This window comes from Chiloscyllium punctatum, chromosome 11 (genome assembly GCF_047496795.1).
Source record: "Chiloscyllium punctatum isolate Juve2018m chromosome 11, sChiPun1.3, whole genome shotgun sequence".
In the NCBI taxonomy this organism is placed as follows: Eukaryota; Metazoa; Chordata; class Chondrichthyes; order Orectolobiformes; family Hemiscylliidae; genus Chiloscyllium; species Chiloscyllium punctatum.
In genome coordinates this window covers 27,545,591-27,561,384 of record NC_092749.1, presented here as the reverse complement: position 1 = coordinate 27,561,384, position 15,794 = coordinate 27,545,591, and the positions used below count along the sequence as shown (strand labels likewise).

The window sequence follows — 15,794 nt, the reverse complement described above, 5'->3', positions numbered from 1 at the left end:
TTAGATAAATGTGAGGTGCTGCATTTGGGCAAGGCAAATCAGGGCAGGACTTACACACTTCATGGTCAGGTCCTGAGGAGTGTTGCTGAACAAAGAAACCTTGGAGTGCAGACTCATAGTTCTTGAAAGTGGAGTCTCAGGTATGTAGGATAGTGAAGAAGGTATTTAGTATGACTTCCTTTATTTATCAGAGCATATTACAACTGTACAAGACATTGGTTAGGCCACTTTTGGAATAGTGTGCGCAATTCTGGTCTCCGTCCTATAGAGTTGGACCAAAAGGGTCTATTACCATACCGTATATCTCTATGACTGTCTGCCAAACTCTTACCCATTTACACTGCTCAAATAAAAATGAATCACTGCCGGTGATCTTATAGTGATAGATGTAGCTTCATCCCATCTCTGGAGCAGAACACCAAAGAATTGGGAACTTGTCCCAGGGCAGACATGAAAAGGTTATCCTGACCTTCCTTCCTAAGTTGTCACCTGAGCTCCGTATGGTGATGCATGGAAAAAGGATGCACTAAACAGAAAAAGCCTCTTTGTACACACTAAAGTAATGCCAGATGTAACAAACAATGGCAGAGGGATGAAGTACAACTGCAGATGTATCAAAGTAGATGGTAAAAATTTGGAACAATTAAAATGAAAATCAAGGATTTTAAATATAAAACTGATATGTAATGCTTTCAGAGGCATTTTGTTTTACAAAGTCAATGAAATACGTTTGAATGAATGATGAGCATGCAAACTAGCTTACATTTATTTACTAAAACTGAATGGTAGTTTGGTTGATTACCCTATGACAATTTGTGCAAACTGATTTTACACACCTGTTTGCTCTTCTAGACACTAGCTTCCCCCATTTGGCACCAGTTGAGTACTCTAGAATTAGGTGAATGTCAGTTTCATCTACAGGTTTGCTTGTAACTAGAAAGGAAGAAGAGTTGTTTGAAGAGGTCAAGAACTTTAGTTTATTGTAAAGTGATCATCAAGTGTATTATATAGCCAATAACTAAAACATCAACATTATAATCAGCTCCATGCCAATTAGGTTAAATATTTTAGAAGCTCCACTTATTACCCTGAGATTAGAGCATATCTTACAATTAGACACAGATGCAGTTAACATCACAAATCAGATCAGCCATAATTTTATTAAATGGGATGAATGACCTAGTTCTGGTCCCATTCTTATTACCTTATAGGACCTCATTGGCAAAAATTGAGATTGACTAAGATTTGGGTACATGGGAGAGGCAAGAAAATAAAAAGCACAACTAAAATGAGATACCACCATTCATTCCCACATAAGGACAACATTACCCCTAAACTGCTAGGCCACACTGCAACCTAAAGATACAGAGTAAGGCTTAGTGATAGTATATAGAAGGCATATTGCCACAAAAGAAAAATAAAAAGATTAGGCATAACAACTAATCTAAAGAGGAACTCTGGTGTGAAGGCATCATTATCACAACCATAGAGACAAGCCATATTTCACACTCGTCCTTTCAACTGATGAACTGGGTATGGCTATTGACTTTTTCGAAAAAGTTTTTTAAGCTCTCAAGAAGTTATGGCACATTACTTTTCAAATGAAAAATATCTTCACAGACAAAAGAGCTAGAATCACAAGGTTCAATCCAGAGACAGGTTTTACTGGAGTAGAATTAGAACTAAACACTGAGAAAGTGAGTACTGCAGATGCTGGAGTCAAGATTAGTGTGGCGCTGGGAAAGCACAGCAAGTCAGACAGCATCGGAGGAGCAGGAGAATTGACATTTCAGGCATAAGCCCATCATCAGGAATGAGGCTAGTGGGCCAGGGCTGAGAGATAAATGGGAAGGGGCCGGGGTGGGTAGCTGAGAAAGTGATTGGTGGATGAAGGTGAGGGAGAGGTGATTAGGTCAGATGGGGGGGGAATGATAGACAGATACAGAGGGCGGAGCCAAGTTGGAGGCTTGGGACTGGGTTAGTAGGGGAGGGGAAAATGAGGAAGCTGTTAAAATCCACATCTGTCCCATGTGGTTGCAGGGTCCCTCCACCACCTCCAAATGGACCCCACTACCAACGATATATTTCCCTCCCCACCCCATCAGCGTTCCAGAGAGACCAGTCCCTCAGTGACTTCCTCGTCAGGTCCACGCCCTCCACCAGCCCACACCCCATTCCTGGCACCTTTCCCTGCCACCGCAGGAAATGCAAAACCTGCGCCCACATCATTCCCCTCTCCTCTGTCCAAGGCCCCAAGGGATCCTTCCACATCGGTCAGAAATTCACCCGTACCTCTATTAATGTCAAATACTGCATCCAGTGTGGTATCCTCTACATCGGGGAGACAGGACGCCTTCTTGCAGATCATTTCAAAGATCATCTCTGGGACACCCGCATCCACCAACCCCAACACCTCGTGGCTAAACACTTCAACTCCCCTCCCACTTAGTCAAGGATATGCAGGTCCTGGGTATCCTCCACCGCCAAACCGTTATCACCCGAAGCCTGGAAGAAGAACACCTCATATTCTGCCTTGGTACCCTGTAACCACATGGGATAAATGTGGATTTCAACAGCTTCCTCATTTCCCCTTCCCCCCCACATTATCTCAGTCAAAAGCCTCCAACTCAGCACCACTGTCCTGACCTGTCCATCACTCCCCCCTCTGACTTAACACCTTCTCCCTCACCTTCATCCACCAAATCGCTTTCTCAGCTACACATCCCACCACCCCACTCCCATTTATCTCTCAGCCCCAGCCCACTAGCCTCATTCTTGATGAAGGGCTTATGCCCAAAAAGTCAATGCTCCTGTTCCTCAGATACTGCCTGACCTGCTGTGCTTTCCCAGCAACAGTCTAGAACTAAACACAGCCACTTACTATTACAGAGTACTCTACATTTCTTCAAATTAAAATGGCAAATTGATGACCTGTGTGTTATGTGGGTAGAAACACAATCAACATTAATTTAAATTAAATTTTGTTTGTTCTGGCTCTATTAAACAAAACATTGATCTCCAAAGCCAGTCATTTTCTAGATAATGGCCACTAGGAGGTATGCAATAGCAACTCAGTATGACTAATCTAAATTTCTTTTTAATCCCATTCTGATTGAGTGTACAAAACCTTATCAGAAGTGCAACATTTACCCAACAGCATGCATTAAATTGTAAACTAAGATGCTATAAAGCCAATCAAATGTAGTTTGTCTTTTTCAACTATCAATTTTGACATCTAATCATTAATTTCCCAATTAAAAACACCACCAGTTAAGATCACAACCAACCCAGCAACCTCTATATCCCAACGATTTGATCTCTGACTGAAGGTGCAGTGATTGATCATATTTCACGGTTTTATTTCCCCTCTATTCCTTACCCTCCTGCTTTCCATTGCAAGGACTATCCATTAGTGTCCTTCATAATTGTCAATCACATAATACATTCTTAATTCCCGAATTAGTCATTCTTTTAAAGTCATGTCTCAATCTCATCTGTCTATCTTTTACTAGCACTCAAAGTACAACGTTATTGTTTGTTACCCAGCATGTTAACAAAAATCCAACTATTGCAAATTGGCAGCATTACGAAAGAAAGGAAGATTCCAATCAACAGGACAAAGCTCTTGGCCTTGAGATTCTACAGATTGTTACATGCAAATTAAACTATGTTAAGATCCTCTGTTGATCCTCCACCCTCCGCTACCATAAACTCCATCTTGTCCAAAGCTCTGCAGCTAAGTGTCTCGCCATATATTAACTGTGCTCACATCATTCCTTCTTTTATTGTTTTTCAGCCCGTGACCAAAGGTGTTCCACTTCTGTTTGTCACCTATATAAATGATTTAGAGGAGGACATAGAAAGCATGCTTAGTAAGTTTGTGGATGACACCAAGATTGGTGGTATAGTGAACAGTAAAAGGTTATCTAAGGTGACAATGTGATTTGATCAATTGGGTTAATTGGCTGAAGAGTGACAGATGGAGTTTAATTTGGATCACTGAGAACATAGAAAAGTACAGTACAGAACAGGCCCTTCAACCCACGATGTTGTGCAGAGTAATAATCCTAATCTAAAATAAAATGACCTAACCTATGCACCCCTCAATTCACCCCTGTTCATGTACACGTCCAGCAGTCACTTAAAAGTCCCTAATGACTCTGCTGTATTTTCGGAAAACAAATACAAGACAATTACAATTAAAAGTAGGGCCTTGGGCAACACTGTAGAACAGAGACCTTGGGGTTCAGGTACATAATTCTTTGAAATTTGCAGTACACATAGATAGGTGGTAAAGAACTTGATTAGCACACTATCCTACATTGCTCAGACCTTGGAGTACAGGAATTAAGACATCATGTTGAGACTGTACAGGATGTTAGTGAAGCCTCTTCTGGAACACTGTGCCCAGTTCTGGACTCAGTTTATAGGAAGGATATTATTAAGCTGGAGAGGATTCAGAAGAGATTTACCAGGATGTTGCTGGGAACGGAGGTTTTGAGTTAAGAGGATAGGTTGGGACTCTTTTCCACTGGAGCATAGGAGGTTGAGAGATGACCTTAGAGATTTATAAACTAATAAGGGGTATAGAAAGGGTGAACAGCTTGTGTCTTTTCAAATCTAAGGTGAGAGGAAGATGATCTAAAAAGATGAAGGACATTATGTTTTAAAAGCAGTGGTTCATCTGTGGAATGAATTTCCAGAGGAAGTGATGGACAAGAGTACAGTTACAATATTTAAAAGACATTTAGATAAGTACATGTATATGAAATGTTTAGAGGGATATGGGCCAAACACAGGCAGGTGGGATACTTTAGCTTGGGATTATGGTCAGCATGGACTGAAGGGTCTGTTTTGTGCTGCATGACACTGACCTTCACTGATTCCTGCCGTTCCATTAAAATTGTCATTCCCATCTTTAAGACCCTCCAAAATCAAGGTGTAATCTTATTTCAGAGAATTCCTTTAATCTTACACTGCTCTCAACTTTTATTCCTCCAATTACTGCTCAACCATGCCTGTAAAGAAAATTTTAGTAGCTTGGCTTTTTTTGACAACTCTCTCCACAAACCTCATCGACTAATTCTCAAAACTGAAGCTGACTTTGTTACACAATTCAAATCAATTCAAATTATTGATCATGACATAGTTCTTTGTGAGTCAGAGCCACTTTGGGGTATTCAATTCATGTGCTCAACTAAGCTGTTCACATGGATTGGTGTTTAAGATTATACATGTGCTTAAGCCAAACATGACTTTATTGCTACAAACCAGTCACGTGCTCTTGAAGGACCTCAATAAGGTCAGGCGTAAGACGACTCCCAATGAGTACTTCACACCCTTCCTTGGCAAGACGATTCGCCATGACCGGTGCATTTCCACCTAATGACCAACGTACTCGAGGAAGACCCTGGGTAGCTTTCACCAACTTACGAAACAATGTATCATTGGAAATAAAGCGTCTGAAAATAAAAAAAATTATAATGACATTAAAGTGTAAGAATACAATCTAAGAATTTTAAAAAAGGAGGCTGCTTTGAGCTCATAACTGTGCTACCTCTGAAAATTGTTATGAAATCTTGACTCATCATGAAAAATAATTTTCCTCTATTGTTATTTTCTTCCTTATTCTACTTCTCTAAGACACCTCATGTTTTACATTGACAGTCTGATATTTATTCATTGGTTATTCAATCTGCACTTTAGTTAGGAATTCAAACTGTGTTAATATTGCCAGCCTGATTCAAAATCATTTTGATTTCATAATAGAGTACCTCCACATTGTCAAGCTTTTCTTGTTTGTACGAAAAGAACCCAGAGTTCTGCAGTCACTTTCCAAAGTAAAAAGTCACACCAAAAACAATTTAAGTAAATATCTCTCCAATACTTTCCACAGAGTTAACATGTTTCAACAACAAAAATAAAGTCAACCACTTCACACTTACAATGAAATTACAGTGAGTCAAAATTGGATAATCCAAAATTCTATAATTGTAGCAAATGGTTAGCCACTCCCCATGGCAAAAAAAGGATATCCATCTACTGGATTTCCTAAAGTCAGTCAAAGTTAGAAACTCAACTCCAGATTAGTCAAATTAGTGCAAAAAGATGAGAAATTTTAAAATGCTGTTGCTTGAAGACAAAACAAAATTGACACTGCAAGTGGAAAACCGAGGTGCAAACTAAATAATGGATGTCATTTAGGAGTGGGAGATTCCACTGTCAAGTTTTGTCAACCATCCTGAAGCAAAAGGCCATCATTTTAGAACTAATAGGCATTCCCTCCAGCAAAGAAGATGTTGAGAACGGTTATCTTTTCAGAGGGCAAAGCAATTTCACAAACATAGCTCAGTGCAGCTCAAGCAGAAATGTGTTTCATCGCCAGCAGGAAAGGAGAGTCATCCTAGGGTACCTCTGACTGCAACAAAGCAACATGCTGCATGCTGCATTCAAGCCAGGAGGGACTCAAAACTACAATTATCTGATTCAATGTCAGACGTGTAATCCATTATGCCAGTGGGCCGACTCACCAAAGAGGTCACCTGCAGTAATGAACATCTGGACTAATTCACAGCAAGGCATAGCATCGCCATTACATCATAAGCGATGAGGCTGTGATAATTAGTGACTGCATTCCTTCTAAGCTATGTAGTCACTGAAAAGGCAAACATATGCCAATTATGGTATCAACTTCCAGTTCCAGGGATCAATGCCCCACATGGACCTCAGGTCTGTGCAACCAAAATAATTTAGAAGAAACCCGTGGTTAGGGGGACAGGAGGATTTTGTACTATAGCCCAAAAACAAAACACATTTGACGGCACTAAACAACATTGTGGACTGTATCACACTCACCAAAAGAACACAAGCTAAGCAGAAATTCCAGAGCCAATTCCCAACATATTTCCATGTCTTTTACCTGGCAAATTCAGGCCATTATAATGCGCAAACTGATGGAAAAAAAATGAAGAAATTTTTCTCATTTCATACCACATTCCTGCTTTTACTTGCTTGGTCTTCGCTGACTCTGAGCATACTTATAGACAAATTGGGTTACACAAGGCCTTCCTCGGCCTTCTCAAAGCCCGAATTAACACAGCAGCCTGCTGCACTTTGATTTATTGTAGCTTTATTGTACATTGTACCTTTAACGTTATACTATATAACATGGTGATAAATATTATTAATCAAAATTAGATATTGTAAGGTGGTAATCAGCGCAGGTGATTGGACAATACAAAGTTAGCATGACCACTGAATCCTCCACTGTCAACATCCTGGGGGTTACCATTGACCAAAAACTGCATTGGACTAGTCATAAACATTCTACGGGTATAGAGAAGGCCAGAGGTTAGGAATACTGCAGTGAGTAATTCACTTCTTGCTTTGCCAAAGCCGGTCCACCATCTGTGAGGCACAAATCAGGAATCCAATGGAATACTCTCCACTTGCCTGCATGTGTTCAGGTCTAACAACACAGTCAGAATCATACAGCACTGAAACAAAACCTTCAGTCCAATTCATCCATGCCAATCAAGAGTCCCAATTGCCTACGTTTGGTTCACGTCCCTCTAAACCTTTCCCATTCATGTACCTGTTTTTTAAATGAGATTAGATTCCCTGCAGTGTGGAAAAAAGCCCTTCAGCCCAATAAGACCACGTCAACCCTCCGAAGAGTAACCCACCCAGACCCATTTCCCTCTGACTAACACACCTGACATTATGGGCAATTTAGCATGGCCAATCCACCTAACCTGCACATCTTGGGACTGTGGGAAGAAACCCATGCAGACACTGGGAGACTGTGCAAAATCCACATGGACAGTCACCCAAGATTGGAATTGAACCCGGGTCCCTGGCGCTGTGAGGCTGCAGTGCTAACCACTGAGCCACTGTGCCACCCAGCAACTGTACCAGCGTCTATCACTTCCTTTGGCAACTCGTTTCATATATGAATCACTCTATGTGAATATGTTGCCACAGTAACAATTTTAGTTAATACAATGCAGATTTACAACAGAGACGAGGAGAAATTACTTCTTTCAAAGGGGCATGAATCCGTCAAATTCACCACCATGTCGTGTTGTGGATATTGGAAAATTGAGTAAATTTGAAGAAAACAGATTTTTAATTAGCAATGGGCAGTTAAGGAATTGAGAGATCTACAATGATTGCATTAAATGGCAGCGCAGGGTCAAGGGACTGACTGATTTGCCTTCTGCTTCTAGTTATTTTCTTAAATAACTACTTTGTGCCATTTCTTCTGCATGGACCCCCCCCCCCCCCCCACCAGATTTTAAAATTTTCTGGACTTCCTGCAATTGACCCACATTTGTTTTTGATCCATTTTCTTTTATGTGTATTTATAAAATCCTCCATAGTCAATGCATTTTTATGCTACATGCTATTTAACATGCACATTCTATTCTCCCTTTATTTATAAAAGTTCCTTGGCCTTCCTTACAGAATTATAAAATGCTCCCAAACCTTGGGTATAGTGCTATATGGCATGCTTAGAATCTCTTTCTTTGTTCTTGAACTTCCTGTTCTCCCCATCCCCACCCTCCTCTAGCTTATCTCTCTACGCTTCAGGCTCACTGCCTTTATTCCTGATGAAGGGCTTTTGCCCAAAACGTTGATTTCGAAGCTCCTTGGATGCTGGCTGAACTGCTGTGCTCTTCCAGCACCACTAATCCAAAATCTGGTTTCCAGCATCTGCAGTCATTGTTTTTGCCTTCCTGTAGGCCATGTTTGACCTGACATTATTTATTATAGAAATTCGAGATATTTCACATATGGCAATGACAGTGCTGTACCTTTTAAAAGGAATTGGGTGAAATAGAGTACCTGACCATCAATCTTATTAGACGTTTCCTGAATCCACTGGAGGAACACAAGGAAGACATTAGACCTGAGAAGCAGGATACCATTCAGAACAAAAGCAGCCACTTGATTGGCATTTCATTCATAAACATGTACTCAGTTCAGTAGCAGCAGTGTGTATCACCTACAAGATGCAATACAGAATTTCCTTAAGACTCCTTTGAAACACCTTCCAAAGCCACGACCACTACTATCCACAAAGACAAAGGCAGCAAATACATTGCAACACCATAACTGGCAACTATCCCTCCAACTCATTCACCATCCTGACTTGGAAATATGTTGTTGTTTTTGTGTCACTGGGTAAAAATCCTGGAACTCCCTCCCTAATTGTTTTCTTAGGTCTACCTGCACCAGACAGATTACAGAAGTTCAAGGCGGCAGCTCACTTGTGAAAGTAAACTGAATTTGGGAATGAATGCTGGCCCAGTCAGCATTGCTCAAACTTAGGACCTTAGCGTCAGAAGGCATGGCCATCAATGAAATAATTAAAATAAAAAAGATGCACAAGTTGGCCAAAATCATAGGAATAATTTTGTGGGTTAAAATACAAAAGATTACAGGTATGAGGAGGGGGAGACCATAGAGAGATTTAAAACGGTGACTGAAAATTTTAGAACTCTGTGTTAATCAGGAACCAAAGTAAGTCAACGAACACAAGTGTGATATATAAAACAGGTTATGGCACAATAAAGAAAGTGACCAAAATATCATTCTAACTTGCAGCCTTTTACACCAAAACATTCTATCTTTAATTTCCAGCTCTACAACCTTAATTATAAATAGTTCATATCTGGCTTCTGTTTGGCCAAATTAAAGCAAGACAAGTCACCAAGTTGCAAGTATATCTGACACAAAATGGCTGACATTAGAAGTTAATAAAACAAGTCTGCATCACTACTGCTACTGTGACTTCTATCTATAGCTATGCCAACAACTGGCTACTGGTTCAAGTGTTACTTTGGATCAAGCCAGGAATAGTGCAAACTTTTGGCTTTTCTGCATTACCTCAACTTTCTTTCTGCTCTGCAACAGATTCCATAAGATATCTGAATCTTCATTCCCACAGAAAAAATAGTTGGTTTGATTATCATCCAGTACTTCACCCCCAAATAGCTATGCATTATTCTTCAAACCACAACTCATTGGTGCTCTACACTGACTCTACCCTATCTACGATTTAGATAAAAACAATGACTGCAGATGCTTGAAACCAGATTCTGGATTAGTGGTGCTGGAAAAGCACAGCAGTTCAGGCAGTTCCTCGGATGCTGCCTGAACTGCTGTGCTTTTCCAACACCACTAATCCAGAATCCTATCTGCGATTTGCCCACCACTGGAAGGCTGGACGACTCCTGTTGTCTATTCGATTCCCCATTTGTTATGTATCTTAACATCTGACAATTAACCAGGCCTAAGTTTCCATATTAGTTTAACACATTTTGGATACTGCTCCACATACAAGTTCTTCATTTCTATTTCCTTAAGGAAATAAAAATAAAACTCAAATCTTTCCTTTCTACTGTCATGCCCTCTTTCAAGTCTCCTTATCAAATACTATACCATTCCAACTCCCAGAAAGATTTCTTCTACCAAAGGCTTGACAACATCTTTGTATACCTCTTATTATTCCTCAAAGCATCTGGTGAAAGATTCATTAAGGCACTTGGAACTCAATATCAGCAATAACTCCAAGTGCTCCTTCTATTTCATCAAAACTGTCACCCAGTTTTCACCTTTGGGATGTAAATCTTGCTTATTTCCTTCCTGCAAAATTCACTAATTGCACCGCTGACCCTGTCAACTCTGCATTTGGATTCACTCTCACTGCCTTTTCTGCATCTCCATGCAAAAAATGTCTTTTCAGTTGTAAACAAAGTCCTACCTATCCATGAACTTACTGAGGATCATTATCCCTCAACCTGATTTATTTCATGTAAATGAAACTTTATTCTCTGAATAAAGCCTTCTTGCCCATCTCTACCTGTTCCCACTTCATCAACCTAGCCCAGTGGTAACAATGCAGCTCTCTTTTCTGCTTGAGCCCTTAGTCTAATGCTATTTATTGAGTATCACACCTTGTTCCATCCTCAATTTCTCCATGCCCAAAGTAAAATAAAAATTGCAAAAATCTCTACTTTCATCTCTCAGCCTCTTCACCATTCTCAGTTATTTTATTTGTGCTCTCTTTCCACCACCTCCCCCCCCCACCCCACCAAATGTACTGCACTTTTACCCTCCCTTAATCCTGTTCTGCGGTATAAACTCCTCAACTCATTCATATCCACCTGCTTGACTGAGCTCTCTCACATAGCATCACATTTTGCATATCAAACCACAGATATGGCCACTTCGAATTACAAAGTCTCTTACCAACTTTACCTCCAGTGTCCACTCCTGGTTGGAAGTAAGCTATGCCTACCTTATAATTGAACTTTCCAAAACTCAATTAGCCTTTGTCTCTCTATTTGCCATATCATTTCTACTACATCTACCGATTTTGTCAACTGCACCTTTACATCTGTAACTAATACCATAACACCCGATAAAACCAGTATTGCAGTGCCATTCTGCCAGTATAATCCTCATGGCATATCCCCAAGTCCAATGGTGGACTGAGAAAGCAAAGTAGCTGCAACTCTTTGCTGAAAAACACAAACCTGGAGTTTCTTCAGTACCACCAAAACAATATATAGACCCAAAACTTTTGGCCTCAAACAGGTATGGAATAAGGATGGAACTACTATGAGAGACAGGGAAAACATCAGTCTCCAATTAACAAAAAACGTCAAAGAACTTACGAACTACAATACAATCAATCAATCATGAATGAAGACATGTTTTGTTTTAAGACAATTTGACAAAAGGCCAGCTATCCAGATTTGGATATGCCGGTGTTGGACTGGGGTGTAGAAAGTTAAAAATCACACAACACCAGGTTATAGTCCAACAGGTTTAATTGGAAGCACACTAACTTTCGGAGCACCGCTCCTCCATCAGGTGATAGTGGTGACCACTACCACCTGATGAAGGAGCAATGCTCCGAAAGCTAGTGTGCTTCCAATTAAACCTGTTGGACTATAACCTGGTGTGTGATTTTTAATAGCTATCCAGAGATATTCATCAACATCCTCAGTCTCCTACACTGACAGTATTATAAATTCTCAGGTCAAGACAGGGGTCAAGCAGAAAAGGGTCTGTGCCCCAGCCTTTTTGGGATTTTGATTGTTACCATTCTTCACTTTGTCAAGAACAAACTTACCTGTGGGGTGGACTTGACTACAAGAATGGGTGGAAAACTTTTCAGATCTCAACTGGTTGAAATCCAAGAAAGTGACTAACACTGCTCACAAAACTTCAATATGTGAATGACAAGGTCATCTGTTCCCTTAGAAGAGAATATTCAAGCCTCACTTACCCAACAGGTATTACCTAAGAATTGCTCTCAGCCTCAACAAAGACTCAAAACCTTTATCACCCAGGTCAAGTTTCATTCTATCCCTCCATTAAGATCAATGCAGAAATCCTCCCAAAATGTAGGATATTTTCTTTATCTTTCATCTAAGGCTAACAATGATGCAGAGATTCAACATCATAGTCCGAGTGCCACCTTCTGACAACTAAGGATGACAGTCTTCAACAATCATGGTATCCGTGCTGATACCAAGAACCTTGTGTATGAGGCATCATCCTTGCAACTTGGCTAAATAGCTGAAATTTGGACAACATATAGACACTATCTCGTGAACTTTGTGAAGTACCAAAGCCACTTGAAACATTCTCTGGATCAGTTGGAAAGATATGCATACTAACATCAGCATCATTGAAGCAGCTATTAGCACCAGCATAGAGGCCACAATGATCCAAGATCAACTCTGCTGAGCCAGCCATGTGCTTGGCTTGTATGAGTTCCAACTGCCAAAGCAAATCTTGGCTCGGCTCAAGCAAGGTATTCAAACAAGGACTACGATAAAGGAAACATTTCAAAAGATCCCTGAAGGCTTTCCTCAAGAAATGCAATGTAGATTTTAATGAGGTAAAAACAATGACTGCAGATGCTGGAAACCGATTCTGGATTAGTGGTGCTGGAAGAGCACAGCAATTCAGGCAGCATCCAAGTAGCTTCGAAATCGATGTTTTGGGCAAAAGCCCTTCATCAGGAATAACGAAGGGCTTTAACCTGAAACATCGATTTCGAAGCTACTTGGATGCTGCCTGAACTGCTGTGCTCTTCCAGCACCACTAATCCAGTATGTAGATTTAAATGCCTAGGAGACCCTTGTTCAGAAGAAACCAACCCAGAGGAAAATCTTGGAGGAACAACTCAATTCTTAGCAAATACCTGTTGGCAAGATGTCTGGAAAAGGAACCAGAGAAAGTAATGCCAACAATTTCAAGGACTTGTTCCACTTCTTGGAAATACCTGCCAAATGTGTGGTGAGAAATGTGGCTGTAGGATCCGACTCAGACATCATGCAAGGATCCACAGAACCCATGACCAGTGTGACATGGAATTTCCTAGGTGGACAATCATACACATTAATAAGTGATTGCCAACAATGTAATTGCAATAAAACCAGCATATCATGCTGGCTGTTTTGCTACTATAATCCTCATGACATCTCCCCAAATCCAAAGGATGTTGGCTTGAACAAATAAGAAGAACACACAATGCCAGATCTGGCTCAAGTATCAGATCAGACTACTGTTTGCTAAAACAGCCCAATAATCCAGGATCCTCCTCAAATGCAATGAGCAGCTCTTGGCCAACGCTCTACTGAAACTTGTCTTTTTAACCTTTCTCCAGTTTCTTCCATCATAATATGTATCAATACGTGTGACAGCTCGTGGTCTTTTAAGAATTAAGCCATTTGAACAGCTGTCTCTTCCATTTCTCTCAATCTACCAAGCCAATCCAAGACCTAGCCGTGAACTTTGATCTTTGTTGTCCCATCTTGCTTCACACCATCTCAGAACTCACCTTAATGAAAATCACATCCAAATCCCTTCTAACCCTATTTCCATTAATATGCTGACCACTCAACTTTATTTCTTGGCCCTGAAGTTTGCGAAGAATGTGCTCTTCAACTACTGCCTCTCTTCTTTAAAATCAACCACCACCAGCCTCCTCAAAAAGGATTCCCTTCTCACTATTATTGTAAATTACTCCCCATCTTCAAACTCCCTTTCCTCTCCATAGTCCCTTAACATATTGCCACCTTTCAAATCTACACCAGTTTTCCACCCAAAATCCTATAAAGTAGTCCCCCGTACCCACGGGGGATACATTCCAAGACCTACCGCAGAAGCCCAAAATCGCAAACCCTTTCATTAAAAATGGGGAACATACATTCCCAGCAGTTTCTTGGTCCTAGAACATTCCCTAAATGTTCGAGCCACGATAAACCACAGTAACTGGACCTGCAGATACAGGGGTCGCCCGTATTCAAATCCCTCCAGTTTGATTGCCACTCCACCAAAACTACTCTGACCAAAATCATAAATGACACATTGAGAAACTGCGACAATAGGCAAACTATTCTTTGCTCTTTTCAACTTGCATACAACTTTTATGGAGTCATCCACAGGAATAACAGTGTTACTCGTGGCCTGGGTTCCCAACTTGACACAGGCCACATCATAGCAAGCCCTTGGTCAGTCCAAGGCAGGCAGGGTAATTGGGCCTGATGTACTTTATAGTCCCAGCCCGTGCTTATCCACACCACTTTCCCACCTGTACTTCAGCTGAGTGGAACTGCATTAACTTACTTTCTCACCTTTAGTGTTCAGGGAGACACTAATGCTGGGACTCATTTAAAAAACAAACTGTTCCTACCCGGTGGCACATGATCATAGCAAGAACGGATGCAGCACAGTCCACTCTCCCCTAATAATGCAGCATTAACCTAATTTCTTAAGAATACTAATATGTCAGTGTAAATGTTTTTCCAACTTGTGTACTTACCATTGTTGTAGCTTCTCTAATTAAGGATGGTGAACAGTTAAACGTGCCTTTGTAATTTAGCATCAGCATGAAGTTACTTTGCATTCACTAACTGAGAATAATTACAGAAACAAAAAGAAAAGTTAAAAATCACAACACCAGGTTATAACCCAACAGGTTTATTTGGAAGCACTAGCTTTCGGAGAGCTGCTCCTTCATCAGGTAGCACCTAACTGATGATGGAGCAGTGCTCCAAAAACTAGTGCTTCCAAATAAACCAGTCAGACTACAACCTGGTGTTGTGATTTTTAACTTTGTCCACCCCAGTCTAACACCAACTCCTCCACATGACAAAAAAAAAAGGGAGCCAAAGGAGCCATTTCTCAGCCAAAGTATTACACTAAGGCATACAAAAAGTTATAGTTTGCCTTGTGCATGATTTTCTGTGTTCTAAACATGAGCTCACAAAAATAATTTAAGTGACTATTCTCACAATAGTATTATTTTTGGATTTAACAGTACATTTGTGTGACTAAATGATGACTTGGTCAAAAACTACTAAATCACAAGGCTGCACGACAACTGATTTCCGAATACACTTAAAATAGTTATGCTATCAAAATAGATTTTGAAATAAATTATTACTAAATGTTAATCTCAATTTACAGCACAATCCTTTAAAAATATTAAGGAATATTATGTATTATACTTAAGAGTATTATCAGCCCAATGAGTCTTGCTGCTGTTCTCGAATGAAATCAAAATGATAATGATGAATTATTTTTATTAAAATTATTGATTCATAGGATGTGGGCATCATTGGTTCAGCCAGAATTTGTTGCCTACCCTAATTGTCCAGAACACTTAACAGTCAACCACATTACTATGGGTCTGGCATAAAATAAGCTAGACCAGATAGGAATGATAGATTCCCTTCCCTAAACAAAAAATTACTATGCTATCACCT

At 40.3% G+C, this 15,794-nt stretch overlaps 1 protein-coding gene across 1 annotated transcript in view; it reads right to left on the bottom strand.

Annotated features, from left to right (window-relative positions):
* Window positions 1-15,794, bottom strand: part of adpgk2 (ADP-dependent glucokinase 2) — a 40,966-nt gene that overhangs the window by 12,809 nt on the left and 12,363 nt on the right. The window contains exons 3-4 of the mRNA XM_072580547.1: window positions 5,272-5,462; window positions 837-933 (exon numbers count right to left, since the gene is read on the bottom strand). Coding sequence (XP_072436648.1) covers window positions 837-933; window positions 5,272-5,462 — 288 coding nt within the window. The remainder of the gene's footprint in view (window positions 1-836; window positions 934-5,271; window positions 5,463-15,794) is intronic.